Source organism: Balaenoptera borealis (assembly GCF_965194805.1).
Source record: "Balaenoptera borealis genome assembly, chromosome: 10".
In the NCBI taxonomy this organism is placed as follows: domain Eukaryota; kingdom Metazoa; phylum Chordata; class Mammalia; order Artiodactyla; family Balaenopteridae; genus Balaenoptera; species Balaenoptera borealis.
Genome location: NC_138874.1, coordinates 85,353,223 through 85,367,626, shown reverse-complemented (window position 1 = coordinate 85,367,626; position 14,404 = coordinate 85,353,223). Strand labels below are relative to the sequence as shown.

General features: G+C 41.1%; 1 protein-coding gene across 1 annotated transcript in view; it reads left to right on the top strand.

The window, feature by feature from the left end:
- Nucleotides 1-14,404, top strand: part of PDE6C (phosphodiesterase 6C) — a 61,526-nt gene that overhangs the window by 23,238 nt on the left and 23,884 nt on the right. The window contains 6 exon segments of the mRNA XM_082339741.1: nucleotides 1,842-1,991; nucleotides 2,587-2,730; nucleotides 3,929-3,997; nucleotides 8,966-9,112; nucleotides 9,350-9,457; nucleotides 9,853-9,962. Of these exon segments, the coding sequence (XP_082195867.1) occupies nucleotides 1,842-1,991; nucleotides 2,587-2,730; nucleotides 3,929-3,997; nucleotides 8,966-9,112; nucleotides 9,350-9,457; nucleotides 9,853-9,962 (728 nt within the window).

Genomic DNA, 14,404 nt, shown 5'->3' with positions numbered 1-14,404 from the left:
AGTGACCCCAATTCACAGAAGAAAAAGTACATAGAATTTTCTGTCTTAAGTTTTTGTCCTATTTTTCTTAAATCTTAAGTTCCTTCTATCACTTTTCTGTGACCAAGCTCTAACTTAATAGCAAGACACATGAGCATGAACAGGTAACAGCTGAATATGTACTGAAAAAACAGAGGCAGTCAGTAAAGCTTATTTTGGAAGCTTTTTAAAAATAAATAGGTGCTTACCTTGCACACAGGTAATATTTTCTGTTATTGATGTTGTCTCTCATCCTTGTGAGGATATAAGTATATAAATATTTCATAATATTTTCCAAAAATGAAGACTTTAAGAGCCACTGTGCACTGCTTTTTCTTTCCCCCAAAGCTTTGACCATTAGGAAGCATGAACTGAGGTTTGGTTTCTCTGCTTTTCATTCTAAGTATAAAGGCAAGCTCTTCAACTAATAAGCAGTTGTTTATTGAGCATCCCTTATATGCCCATCACTGTCCTGTCACTTATGTAGAATTTAACAGTTTATGAAACAGCTCTTTGGTAAGATTAGAAAATAGCCTCAGCGACAACAATCAACAGTTCCAAAGCATTTGGAAATTATCTAAATGCTAAATTGTATGGTCAAGTCTAGAAGTGCTGATGGAATTCTGAAAAAGAAAAGTTCCATATGGGTGAAAAAAGTTAGAGAAGGCTTCAAGGGAGAGGTGAGACTTAATCAGAGCCTCTGAGGATGACTAAATAAGCTGAGGACAGGCAGAAGAAGGAATAGCCTGGTGTGATGGGTGCTCGGCTACCTTTGCCTTGTTGCATGCTGTGCAGGTGCCACACCATGGTTCTCAGACTTCAGAGGACTTTAGAACTACCTGGGGAGCCTATTTAAGATGCATTCCCAGAGATTATGAAACAAGCTAAAAAGAAAAAAATCTGTTGTCCTTGATCTTTGGGCAACACTTTGAGAAACACTCCTGAACTTCTGTGTCTACATTCCCTACTAGACTGTTATCTTGAGGTTAGGGACTGTGATTTATCCACCTTTGCACCCCCAGCGACTAGCCCAGGTCCTGAAACATCATGGAGGCTTGACAGATGTTTACTAAGTGGAACCACACCACAGAACAAAAAACATTCTTGATGGATCAGTCAGGAAAGCAGAAACCACACTAGGTATTTCAACAGAGATAATTTAATATAAGAATTTAGCTAAACAGGTGTTGGAGGACAGAAGAAATAAACAGGGGACACTGAGGTAACACAGGTAAATGCTTCCCATCTCTAGGGCTGGAGCGGGGGAGGTGAAAGAGAAGAGGATAGGGTTGTCACAATACAGACACTTGGTTCTAGGACACTTAAATGTACTACAGCACTTTCATGGCTGTATAGTTCTAGCCATGTTCTGATACAACATAGGAATTGTGCATCTAACACCCCCCAATTATTCTTTCTTTAAACTGAAAATAACCTAAGTGGGGAATAGTGAGGGGTGGCTGTAAAGGGGTAATGCAAGGGAGCCCCGTGATGATGGATTAGTTCTCTATCTCGGTTCTAGGGGAGGTTGCACATATCTACCTATGTGATGAATTTGCATAGAAACACTCCTGCATACCCCCGCACGTGCACACATACATATAAATCTGGTGAAATCTGAATAAGCTCCATGGATCGTACCAATATGTATTCCCTGGTTTTGTCAGTGTACCATAGTGACACAAGATGTTATCATGGAGAAAACTGGCTAAAGGGTACATGGGACTTCTCTGTACATTTCTTTTGCAACCTCCTGTGTGCCTATAGTTATTTCAAAAAAAAAAAAAGTTAAAAAATAACCTCAGTGTCTTTATTGTTTGTAGAAAGGACCTGTAGATGAGACTGGTTGGGTCATTAAAAACGTCTTGTCCCTGCCTATTGTCAACAAGAAAGAAGACATCGTGGGCGTAGCTACATTTTACAACAGGAAGGGTGGAAAGCCTTTTGATGAGTATGATGAACACATCACTGAGGTAAGTGCAATTATAAAATAATGGAAGTAGATGAAATGCATGAAATAATAGAAGATGCATAACTATTTGTTATTCTGGAATGATGTTTCTGAAGGGCAATTAAGACGTGAGTCACACATGGTTGCAGTCAATATGTTGTTATTGTGTCATTTCTGTTTCCTGACTTCCGTAAACTGTACTGTTTTCTACCAAAGTGTGAACTTTTGGCTTAATAAAATTCTTTTCAGTACTAGGGAATTGGGGAAAGGTCTCTCTCTCCTTACTTCCTACTCCCCTTCTATCACCTCTCACCCTTGCTGCCACCTCCAGCCCTCTCTGATTTTCAGGTCATGCTTTATCTACTGGATTTTTGTAATTCCTCTCCTCTAATAAAGTATTCATGGTGCATGGAGCACTTTGAAAAGCAAGGGCTTAGCCAATTTTATTGTCTGGGGCTGATTATTTTACTTTTTCTTTTTTTTTCTTAGATTAAAACAAGGAACTGGGTTGTGGATGGTGGAAGGGAGATTGATTGATAGGAAAGCATGCAAACTGTTGCCTCCAAATCGTTTTTTCTTTAGTTTTAGAGAATCGAATCACATTTTATCTATTTCAGACTCTCACACAATTTCTCGGATGGTCTCTTTTAAATACTGACACCTATGAGAAAATGAATAAACTAGAAAACAGAAAGGACATAGCCCAGGAAATGCTCATGAACCACACCAAAGCTACTCCTGATGAAATCAAGTCCATTTTGGTAAGTGAGGAATTCAGTCCTGTGACATTAGATGCTATCTAACCATGGCTTCTGGAATTCGCCTAATTACCCAGAGGTCTGACAAATGAGAATAGGTTTAGTTCTGGGCTAAGGAGGGGAGAAACAAAGAAGGAGGGGTTGGGGGGAACTTGAGTGGTCCACAGTACACAGAGCCTTACTGAATTTCCAGGCTGCTTGGTTGGAATAGCACTTTGTTAAAAATAGCTCTGTAGGAGCTGGAGTAATGAGGTCTAGATTCAAGAGTGTTAGCAAGGAAAAAAATATTTCTAGGGAGCGAAATGTCAGCTGTTGCCGTGTAATGCTGTATAACAACCATAACCTCTCAGTGGTATATGACAATAAGCATTTATTTCTCACTTATGAGTTTGTGGGTTGACCAGACTTCAACTAATCTTGGTTGGGCTGGGCTCCAAGCTGTGTGTTTGATTTGCTTTCTGCATCTATCATCCTTGATCAACAGCTACCTGATAGATGTTCTTCTCATGGTGATGACAAGTACAAGAGAGCAAGCCCAGCTGTGCAAGCTCAATTCAATTCTTTCCTCACATCAAATTCACTAAAATTTTCAAGGTACAAACATGACCAAGATCAGCATCACGGATGATTGGAGAACAAGTAGATATTCGCTAACAGTGTTCTAATCACCACCAAATGAAGGGAAAATATAACACACCCACTGTCTCTATTCCTTTATTTCAAAAGCTTTCAGAGTGTGTGTGGATGTAGTTTTCCTGGGGTGTTTTTGTTTGTTGGGTTGGTTGGTTTTGGTTTTGCTGGGTGGTTTGAGACTTAAAAGAAATTTGATTTGAGAGTTTGAGACGTTGAAGATGAAAATGTCTGGGGAGAATAAAGGGAAATTGCTATAAACTAAAGAAAAACAGATGTAAGCTATTCATTTTTCTCGACTACATGCAAACAACCGACGTCTCCCTCACCCTCTCCCTCTCTCTCTTTTTTTGAGACAGCTACTGTTACATTTTGGGGGGAAAAGAGAGAATAATTAATTTTTAGAGAAAATTCTACATAATCAAGTGCTATAGATCTTCTTTGTATCCAGAATGCATCTTTCATGGAACTCATTACAACATAGTTTATTTTAACTGATTTTAAGAGTAAAGGAATCAGATAGAAATCAACTTTATAGGAATTTCACACCTCCTTTGCTTTTACATTTTAGAAATTTAAAGAGAAGTTAAATATAGATGTAATTGAAGACTGTGAAGAAAAACAACTTGTCACAATTTTGGTAAGTGTTTTACTTCTATCGTTAATGCCTTTTAAATAAAATATAGTAGGACACTTGTTCTCATTTTTCAAGTTAGTGTTGAGTTTCCTCTTCTCTGGCACCTTTCAAAGCTAAAAAGGAAAGAGATTTCTTCTACAGAGTGATCTTCTGGGTCCTTGCTTTTCTTTCTCTTTGTCCCCTACAGTACAATCCACAAAGATAATTTAGAATCATAGTTAAACTAGATTACTGCATAAGGGAATGCAGGCACAGACTCTAGGGGTAGCATGGCCTGGTTTATTTTAATAGCTCTGGATTACAGTATGGCCACCCTGGAAGACATGGCAGAATTACAATAGAATGTAGATAGACCCTTAGAGGCACCATTATCATCTGCCATTGCTAGCTTCTCTTCTGGACCCTGGAGGAATTCAGTTCTTTCCTATTGTTGCCATTGGGTCACCCCTATTATATCTAGTTGAAATAACTTCTCTTCCAGTCATTAAGCCTGTATTTTGTTGTGTCTACTGTTTAAACCCACCCAAACACATGTTCTACAATCAACTGTTAAACCCATCCAGTAAGTTTTTAATTTCAGAGATTATCTTTTTCAGTTCTAGAATGTATATTTAATTCTTTTTTTAAAGATTCCAACTCTGTGCTGAAACTTTCCATCATTTAATCTACTTTATCTCTCTATCTTCTTAAATTTATTCACCATAGTGATTTTGAATTCTCCATCTAGATACCTGAATCACCTATATGTCTGGTTCTACTGTCTATTTTTACTCTTGGGTTTTAGTCATTTGATCATTTTAAAGCATACTTCATAGTTTTTAAATTGAAAACCAGACACTGTGGATTAAGACTTGTAGGGGCTCTGGGAGATACTATCTTTCTGTTCAAAGGGTTAGATTTTCTTCTGGCAGGCGAAGGAGTTGGTTTTAGATTTTGTTAGGGGTGGTCTATTTCAGTTTTGCTCTTGCTACTAGGGTAGAGCCCTTATTTCTAGAGCGTGGCCCTTCTGGGATCCCAATTAAGAACCTGGGATTACCAAGGCCCCTAGACCTTCAATTTCAGAGGCTTGAATACAGTCTACTTGAAATTGAAATAACATCACACTTATTTCCCTCCCTAACTACCTCATCCTGTTTTCCACTGCCCCTATCCAATCCACGACATGTGTTCTTCTTTCTGAACTAAGATGTACTGAATATCTCACCTTCCGCATTCCCATTTTTATGGGCTCTATCCTCCCGTCCTGGCCCTTGGCTGTACCACCACAGAGCCAGTGGCCTGTGACCCCTTTTTCAGGGATCTGCTCCCACCTTTATAATTTCATGTCACTTGAGGCTCTTCCTCCTTCTCTCACTCTCTTTGGCTTTACCTCTGAGCACTTTCCTCTCACACTTGGTCCAGAAGATGACTCCTTCTCCTCATTTACCTACAACAAAACTTATCTTCTTGTAAAACAAAGCTTTAATTGACATCCATGACATGTTGGAAATTTTCTAGTTCCCTATTTAGAGGAGGAAGGGTCTTATGATGGAGAAGCAATAAAATGGGCAAAGAACCAGTAGCTTTACAATAAAATGGCCTATTTTGAACATAAAATGTGCTCTAACCTCATCCCAAATCATTGCCACATAAAACTTAACTCAAGAAACAAACATATTTCAGAGGGGTTCTCCAAAACTATTGGCATAATTTCCAAGCTACATAAATATTTATGCATCTCCACTTACCATGATTTTCTGCAGGGATGCATTTTAACTCTCAGTCCAGGGAAGGTGTGGTCCCTTTTATAGGTATAACAGCAGGTGCATGTTGCTGGGCTGGGAAGCACTGAGGTAGCAGTGCAGTGACTCGGGCAAAGGAAGTGGGGAAAGTCGTCCTCCCATCTTCCCCTCTGCTTCCCAGGACATTTCAGTTCACTCGCGCATGCCCTGCAGCTCATGTTTACCAGACCATGGGAGATGAGGAGAGGGCGTCCCAGAGAAGGGAGACAAAAAATACAAGCAGTGACACTGCCTTGAGTGAATGGGTTCACAGGGCGTGAGCACCGAGGGCCCTGGGGAGGCTAAGGGCCTGATTCCGCTCACAGAAGACGACAGAATGCGAGATGAGGCCATGGCATGGAGGCCTGCAGGGAAAGCAGGAATTGGCTGGGCAGAGATTGACAGTGGGGGCTTGGAGATGGCTGGAGAGGGGAAGGGGAAGCAGGACAGTGCAGACCAGGGCATGGGGACACAGGAGACCGAAGACAGCTGGGTATGGCCGGAGCCCCAGTGAGCGGAAGAGGGGAGCAGCCCGTGAGGCCTGGCAGGGCGGTGGGACGAGACCATGGCAGCCTGGCACACTGGGACCTGCGAAGGGACCTGATCAGATACCCAAGGGCTTCTTCCCGGAGCAGACGGAGTGAGCCAGCCGGGATGCAGCAGGTGGGTGGCGCCACGTTATGGCACGTGGGGTGGCAGCAGCCCCCTCCTCTCATTCCACCTCAGCTGTGGGTTCCTTCAAAGAGGGGAAGACCAGCCTTTGGGGCCAGAGTTCCTACTTATCAGACGAATCAAAAGCCTTTATTTCTATCAACCTCTGTGTATCACTGCTGTATGACTGCTGTTTTTCAAAACCTGTGATTTCCATATTGTAGTATTGTTTTATCGGTTCACCTGTAACTGTAAATGGGGTCTGGGAGTCATAATTCTGAGAACTTCTTACTTTGTTTCCTGCTGAAATGCACATTTACGCTTTAGTGTGACTGACCCAATAATGCGTTAAAAAGCATTTTCACGTTTGATCTTTATATAATACTCTGAGAACAGCAGGGCTGAGGCGACCTCCAACAGGGAGGTTCTGGGCATTGGGCACCCCCCACCATACCCCGTAATTCTTTTCTTAGTCTGATTTTTTTTTTTTTTAAGTCTTTATTTATTTATTTATTTATGGCTGTGTTGGGTCTTCGTTTCTGTACGAGGGCTTTCTCTAGTTGTGGCAAGTGGGGGCCATCTCTTCATCGCGGTGCGCGGGCTTCTCACTATCACGGCCTCTCTTGTTGCGGAGCACAGGCTCCAGATGCGCAGGCTCAGTAATTGTGGCTCACGGACCCAGTTGCTCCGTGGTATGTGGGATCTTCCCAGACCAGGGCTCGAACCCGTGTCCCCTGCATTGGCAGGCAGATTCTCAACCACTGCGCCACCAGGGAAGCCCCTTAGTCTGATTTTTAAAAAGGTGTGCTTATTTTTTGTCTCTCCCCACGAGAATGTGTGTTTCAGGGGCAGTGACAATGTCTGCTTTCTTCATTGCTTTATCCATAATGCCTACAACATAGATAGGAACCAATAAATGTTTGTTGAATGAATAAAAATGAATGCAGAAAAAGAGCCCCTTTGGGCAAGGAATCTGGGAGGGTCTGGAGAGAGAGAAAGTGATGAGAAGGCTTTGGCAGAGGACACAGGAGGTCCTATGAGAAAGGAGTTTTGTGAAGTGTTACTAGGGGCCATGAGTTGAATCCCCTCTAATTTTCTCTGACACACGCAAATAAAATTGGCACTGCTTTTTCATTAAAACAACAAAGATAAAAATGTTACTCTTGTCATTCCCATTTCACAGATGAGAACATTGATGTATTGGGTAGCATCTTACGGAAAAACCCGAACGAACCTTTTGGCCAACCCAATAGCTAATACCAACCCAGAACTGAATATTAGTCTTCTGGCTCCAAACCACAGCGTTGTAGGAGAGAGATCTCTGCCTAAAGTGACAGTGTGAGAGTGGCCTTGATGAGAAGGGGGCGCAGGAGGACCAGGAAGTTCCCTGAAGAGAAGGGCAAGGGTTTGAGGGGCCAGCCCAGACCCGGGGGTTAGGGGAACAGAAACCATAATTATACTTAAAAGAGCCATATACCATTTGGTGTTGACATTTGTACAAATAGAGCATGAATCATCCTCTGGGAAACCTTGAACTTACTGAGGGACGTGATCTTAGCACAGTATTAAGGATTTATAACGGGCTCAGTAAATACCCACTGAACTGAATTTTGCTCCTGCACGTCCATTTGCTGGACCCACACAGCCCTCGCCTGCTTCTCTCCTCCCGTGGGACTGTCTCTGACCTGCCTTCTACCACATCAGCTGAATACACAGCCCTCCAGAGTCTCTCCTCCTTCAGTTCCCCCAGGCTGCCTGCAATTTCTCCCAGCCCTGGCACTGTGCTCTGGGAATGTTCTAAGCTTTCACCTTTCACTGGTCTGTATTTTATAACCATTTTAGTCAGTTAAGTTCCTTAAGGCCAAGATCCATATTTTTCTCTCCCAAGCCATGTCAATATTCATGGGACTAATTCACTGTTTTTTCACCTAGTCCTAAATCCTGACAGGGGGGCGGGTTAAATGAGATGTCTGCAAGTGTACCAGTACACTGTGGGGCATTCATTCATTCATTCACTCAACAAACATTTACCAAGCAACTCCATGGGACAGGCCCTACAGGTTCTGAGATACCACAGCAAATAAAACAGACCAGATCCCATCCTTATGGAGCCCACAGACGAGTAGGAAAGCATCACTGAACAGGTAAAGATAATACGATAGAATTGAATTAAGCCATCGTTTACTGTTTACTGAATATTTCTGGAAGGAAAAAAGAGAAGTTGAGTATTGAAAATGGGTTAGGCTGCTGCAAGTAAACATTTTATCTTGCATCAAAGAAAGAAAATAGCCACTAGGGTCTGATTTAGAATTGAATGCCATCACTTAGAAAGCTTCTTAGTATAGCTGAGCCTCAGTTTCACCATCTGGAAACTGAGGACCATTGTGTAGGTTTGTTGTGAGCATAATAAGGCATAACCCAGCACCGGGCAGGTAGAAGCTCAGTGAATTGCATGTGGCATCCTTTTATTGTAATTTTGTTTTATGTCCAATGTCGGGTATATGAGACTAAATGGAAAAAAATGAATGTAATCTGGAACACTTGGTCCTTGTTTCAACAGAAAGAGGACCTACCAGACCCACAGGCCGTAGACCTGTATGAATTCCGCTTCAGCGACTTCCCCATCACAGAGCACGAACTGATTAAGTGTGGACTTCGGCTGTTTTTTGAAATAAATGTGGTGGAGAAATTCAAAGTACCTGTAGAGGTCAGATGGTATTTAATTTAAAATGCTGTGATTCTGTGGCTGTACTCCACTAAAATTTCCTGTGGTTCAAAAGATTCCCTGCAGTGTGGATTTTAAATTATCATTAACTTCGTCAATATGTCCACTTAAACCCTGTAAACAAGGCCAACCTATCTTTTCAGATAAGGTTGTCACAGACCTTCTTACCTTTAGAATTCTACTCCAAAGTCTGAGTGGTGTTGTCTTCTTTGGTGGCAGGTTCTCACCAGATGGATGTACACGGTGAGGAAGGGGTACCGTGCCGTCACTTACCACAACTGGCGATACGGGTTCAATGTGGGGCAGACGATGTTCACTTTGCTGATGGTAGGTACAGAGCCCGTGAATCATCATAAACCTGTGCATCTCCCTCCTGAGTGTGGTGAGAAATGGATACAGTCCATCACTTTAGATCAGTAATTTTGGAATTCATGGATACAGTCCCATAAACCCCCAACCCCCCTGGAGATAATGCCAGGGTACGTGGGTATCCCTGGGCATTTGGCTGAATTATCACTCTGACACTCATGTCCTTATATCCATAAAGGAAAATTCAGTTACTGCTGGGTTTGTAACTGCCCAGAATGAGCTACAGTCCTCAAGAAATAAAGCCAGCTTGCTCTAAAAACACAGCAGACCCCCTTCTCCATTGCAGGCTGGCCTCACTGCACATGCTGCAGAGGTGCATTAATCCAAGTAAATATATATGTCTATTTTTTTAGACAGGAAGACTGAAGAAATACTACACGGATCTTGAAGCCTTTGCCATGCTTACTGCTGCCTTCTGCCATGACATTGACCACAGAGGCACCAATAATTTGTATCAGATGAAGTAAGTGAACACATGCGGCCACGTCAATGCGTTCTGGTGCCCCCGCCTTATTTGTAAACGCCTTCACTCCTTTTTTCAACTTTGTTTCATCAAAGTATTGAATTCATACATTAAAGAGCATTGATCTTTGGCTTACACCTGTACACACCTGGGTAGCACCCCACCAGCTCAAGCTAGAGAACATTTCTTCCCGGGCTAACTACCTCTCACATCCCTGGTCCTTATACTTCCACCAACTGACCTTCAGCTGACCTTGCATCTTAACAACATCACCATCTTCCTCTCTTGCCCAAGAAAGGAAGTGCAATTGTAAGGGTACAGTCCCTCAGCTCAGACAGATTTGGATTTATTGGGTTCACAAGTTATTTAAACTTTCTAAGCTTCGAGTTCCTCATTGGGAAATTAAGAATTATAGTAACGGTACCTAATAATTAAGGTCATTGTAAAGATTAAATGAGACTAGGCATATAAGGCACTCAGCTCATGGTTGGCTCTTGGCAGTTAATAATTATTAAGTATTATTATTATTACTGTTATTGTGTCATTGGCACTTTTCAAAATTCATCAGCAATGCCATAGCCAGCCTAACTCCTTGATAGTGACACTTAAGAAGCTCTATCTGCCTTGGCCACACTGTATCTTCATCTGTGACACATGACCTACCCCTCTCCAGAGGTACCAGAGGGAGTGAGACAATTTAGAGAGAATGAGCTTTGGAGTCTGGTTTTATGGGATCCAGATACTTCCTGGTTGAGGGATCTTGGGCAAATCATTTAATCTATTTGAGATTCTGTTTCTTAACTGTAAAATGGGCATAATATCGACCTCTTAAAGACTGCTGTGAGAATCACATGAAATTGTATATGTGAAACAGTAGATGCTGAAGAAATTTACTCAGTGAATGAAATGCACCTTGTGAGCAGTGACTTTTCACCTTCAGCAACTCTACCAATCAGGCTTTGCCTTGAAAAGGGAATCTCCACTCTGGGTTCCGGGTAAGCAACGTCTTCGTCTTGAGAGTTCCAGCCCTTTACTTTTTTTTTTTTAACCTTTTATTTTATATTGGAGTATAGTTGATTAATAATGTTGTGATAGTTTCAGGTGTACAGCAAAGTGGTTCAGTTATACATATAAATGTATCGATTCTTCCCTGTGTCCCGCTGTAGTGGAAGCGTGGAATCCTAACCACTGCACCACCAGGGAAGTACCAGTTATGCGTTTTAAATATAGCAGTGTGTACATGTCAATCCCAAACTCCCTAACTATCCCTTCCCCTCACCCTTCCCCCCTGGTAACCATAAGTTCATTCTCTAGGTCTGTGAGTCTGTTTCTGTTTTGTAAATAAGTTTATTTGTATCATTTCTTTTTTGATTCTGCATATAAGCGATATCATACGATATTCTCTTTCTCCGTCTGACTTACTTCACTCAGTATAACAATCTCTAAGTCCACCCTGCTGCTGCAAATGGCATTATTTCATTCTTTTTAAAGGCTGAGTAGTATTCCACTGTATATATGTACCACACCGAGCACTTCTTGTGTGCTGGAGATCAGGCTGAGAACTTGATACCCATGGCCTCTTTTAATCCTCACGGCCCTCCCATGTGGGAGGTACTATTATCCGCCTCTAAGCAGTCAAATCTAACTTGCCTTAGATTAAAAGAAGTAGCCAAATTGGATGTGGCATCTCGTCTCCAGGATTGCAGAAAGGATGAGGCCACATCCCAGGCTGCTGCTTTGGCCTGGCTTTGGGAGTCTACGTGGGTCCTTCTGTTCATCAGCGATGGGCGTGCTGACCTTCTTGCATTTCTCTCTGTGGACTGGACAGCAAGAACATGTGGTGATGGAAGGACTGGGACCTGTGTGAGGGGTTCCTGACCGCAGGCACCTTAGCACAGGTGTAATGGTTCTGGCAGCTCCGCTAAGCTGCTGTGATCAAGTGTCTTTTTGCACCCTGTCCTCCATAATGATTCTTGATGAATCTCATTATGTGCCCTTACTGTGCTGGGGGAATTGCTCAGGAGTCCACAAAGATCTGGAGACATTACACTGGTAAATACAGTTAGCAGAAGATTGAATAAGACTGAATTATTATTCTCATGTTGATGGTGCCGATCAGGCTACTGTGCAGTGTAAGCTGAAGCTGTTGGGACACAGCTTCCTGGCTTGACCTTGTGCCCTTGGTCTGATTTCTTGTCTCCAAAATGTCTAACCCTCTGGGTTCTGGTTTTCATCCTTATCTCCCAGCTTTAGACTATGCCCTCTGGCAATGCCCTAGAAACCTTGCCATTTTCAAATTTTTATTATTCCCTTGAGTTCTTTTGTTCTCTTTGTTCACTTTTCTGGCCATTTTGTTTTCTGCTTCATTCTTTTATAGGTTCATAGATTTCTTTGTTCCTTTCATCCCCCTTTTCTTGGTTAGTTTTTCAATTCTCTCATCTTTCAGTCTCCTTTACTCACCTCTGTTTTGTGTCTGAAGAGATGTGGTTATCGCAAAAAATCTGAGGAATTTTAGCATTTATCTCATCCTCCCCCGCCCCACATTCAACGCAGGCCTCTTCCCTACTGTATTTCTTCCCGAGTCTCTAGTCTACATTCCGTTATTTTTTATAATGGCTCACAAGGCAGACTCTTATATTTTTGGATGATTCTAATGGCTGAATGTTCTTCATGATATCAAATTGAAATTGGTCTCCTTATAACTTCTGTTAGTCCTAGTTCAAGTCTCTGAAGCTGTTAGAATATGTATAATTTCTCATCCACAGGCTATTCCTTCATATATTAAAGAGAATTATTATTTCCCCCTCCTCTTTTCCTGGTTGAATATACCTGGTTGAAGTTTTGTTTTAATCATTTCTCATATAATATTTTCTATACATATAATTTTATCTGTTATTCTTCTCTGAACCCACTCCAGTGTTTTTATGTCATTCCTTAAATGTGGGTCTTGGGGTTTGACATAATAATCCAAACATGATCTGAAATACTTTATATTTAATCCTAATTAAATTTCATCTTCTTTTTTTTTTTGCATTTTTTTTATTATTATTATTTTTAATCAGTCATCAATTTTATACACATCAGTGTATACATGTCAATCCCAATTGCCCAATTCAGCACACCACCATCCCCACCCCACCACGGTTTTCCCCCCTTGGTGTCCATACGTTTGTTCTCTACATCTGTGTCTCAACTTCTGCCCTGCAAACTGGTTCATCTGTACCATTTTTCTAGGTTCCACATACATGCGTTAATATACGATATTTGTTTTTCTCTTTCTGACTTACTTCACTCTGTATGACAGTCTCTAGATCCATCCACGTCTCAACAGATGACTCAATTTCATTCCTTTTTATGGCTGAGTAATATTCCATTGTATATATGTACCACATCTTCTTTATCCATTTGTCTGTCGATGGGCATTTAGGTTGCTTTCATGACCTGGCTATTGTAAATAGTGCTGCAGTGAACATTGGGGTGCATGTGTCTTTTTGAATTACGGTTTTCTCTGGGTGTATGCCCAGTAGTGGGATTGCTGGATCAAATGGTAATTCTATTTTTAGTTTTTTGAGGAACCTCCATATTGTTCTCCATAGTGGCTGTATCAATTTACATTCCCACCAACATCTTCTTAATTTGGTTCTTTTTTTTTAAATTGAAGTTTAGTTGATTTACAACGTTGTGTTAGTTTCTGGTGTACAGCAAAGTGATTCAGTTTTATATATATACATATATATATGTATATATATAATCTATCTTTTTCAGATTCCTTTCCATTAAAGGTTATTATAAGATACTGAATATAGTTCCCTGTGCTATACAGTAGGTCCTTGATGTTTATCTGTTTTATATATGGTGGTGTGTGTGTGTTAATCCCAAACTCCTAGTTTATCCCTCCCTCCCTCTTTCCCCTTTGGTAACCTAAGTTTGTTTTCTATGTCTGTGAGTCTATTTCTGTTTTGTAAATAAGTTCATTTGTATGATTTTTTGAGATTCCAAATATAAGTGATATCATATAATATTTGTCTTTCTCTGTCTGACTTACTTCACTTAATAGGATAATCTCTAGGTCCATCCATGTTGCTGCAAATAGCATTATTTCATTCTTTTATATGGCTGAGTAATATTCCACCATATATATATATCTATATTTATATCTATATATATATCTCCCACATTTTCTGTATGGTATATATACCATATATATATATACACCACATCTTCTGTATCCGTTCATCTGTCGATGGACATTTAGTTTGCTTCCTTGTCCTGGCTATTGTAAATAGTGCTGCTGTGAACATTGGGGTGCATGTATCTTTCTGAATTAGAGTTTTCGTCTTTTCCTGATATATGCCCAGGAGTGGTATTGCTGAATCACATAGTAACTCTATTTTTAGTTTTATAAGGAACCTCCATACTGTTTTCCATAGTGACTGCACCAA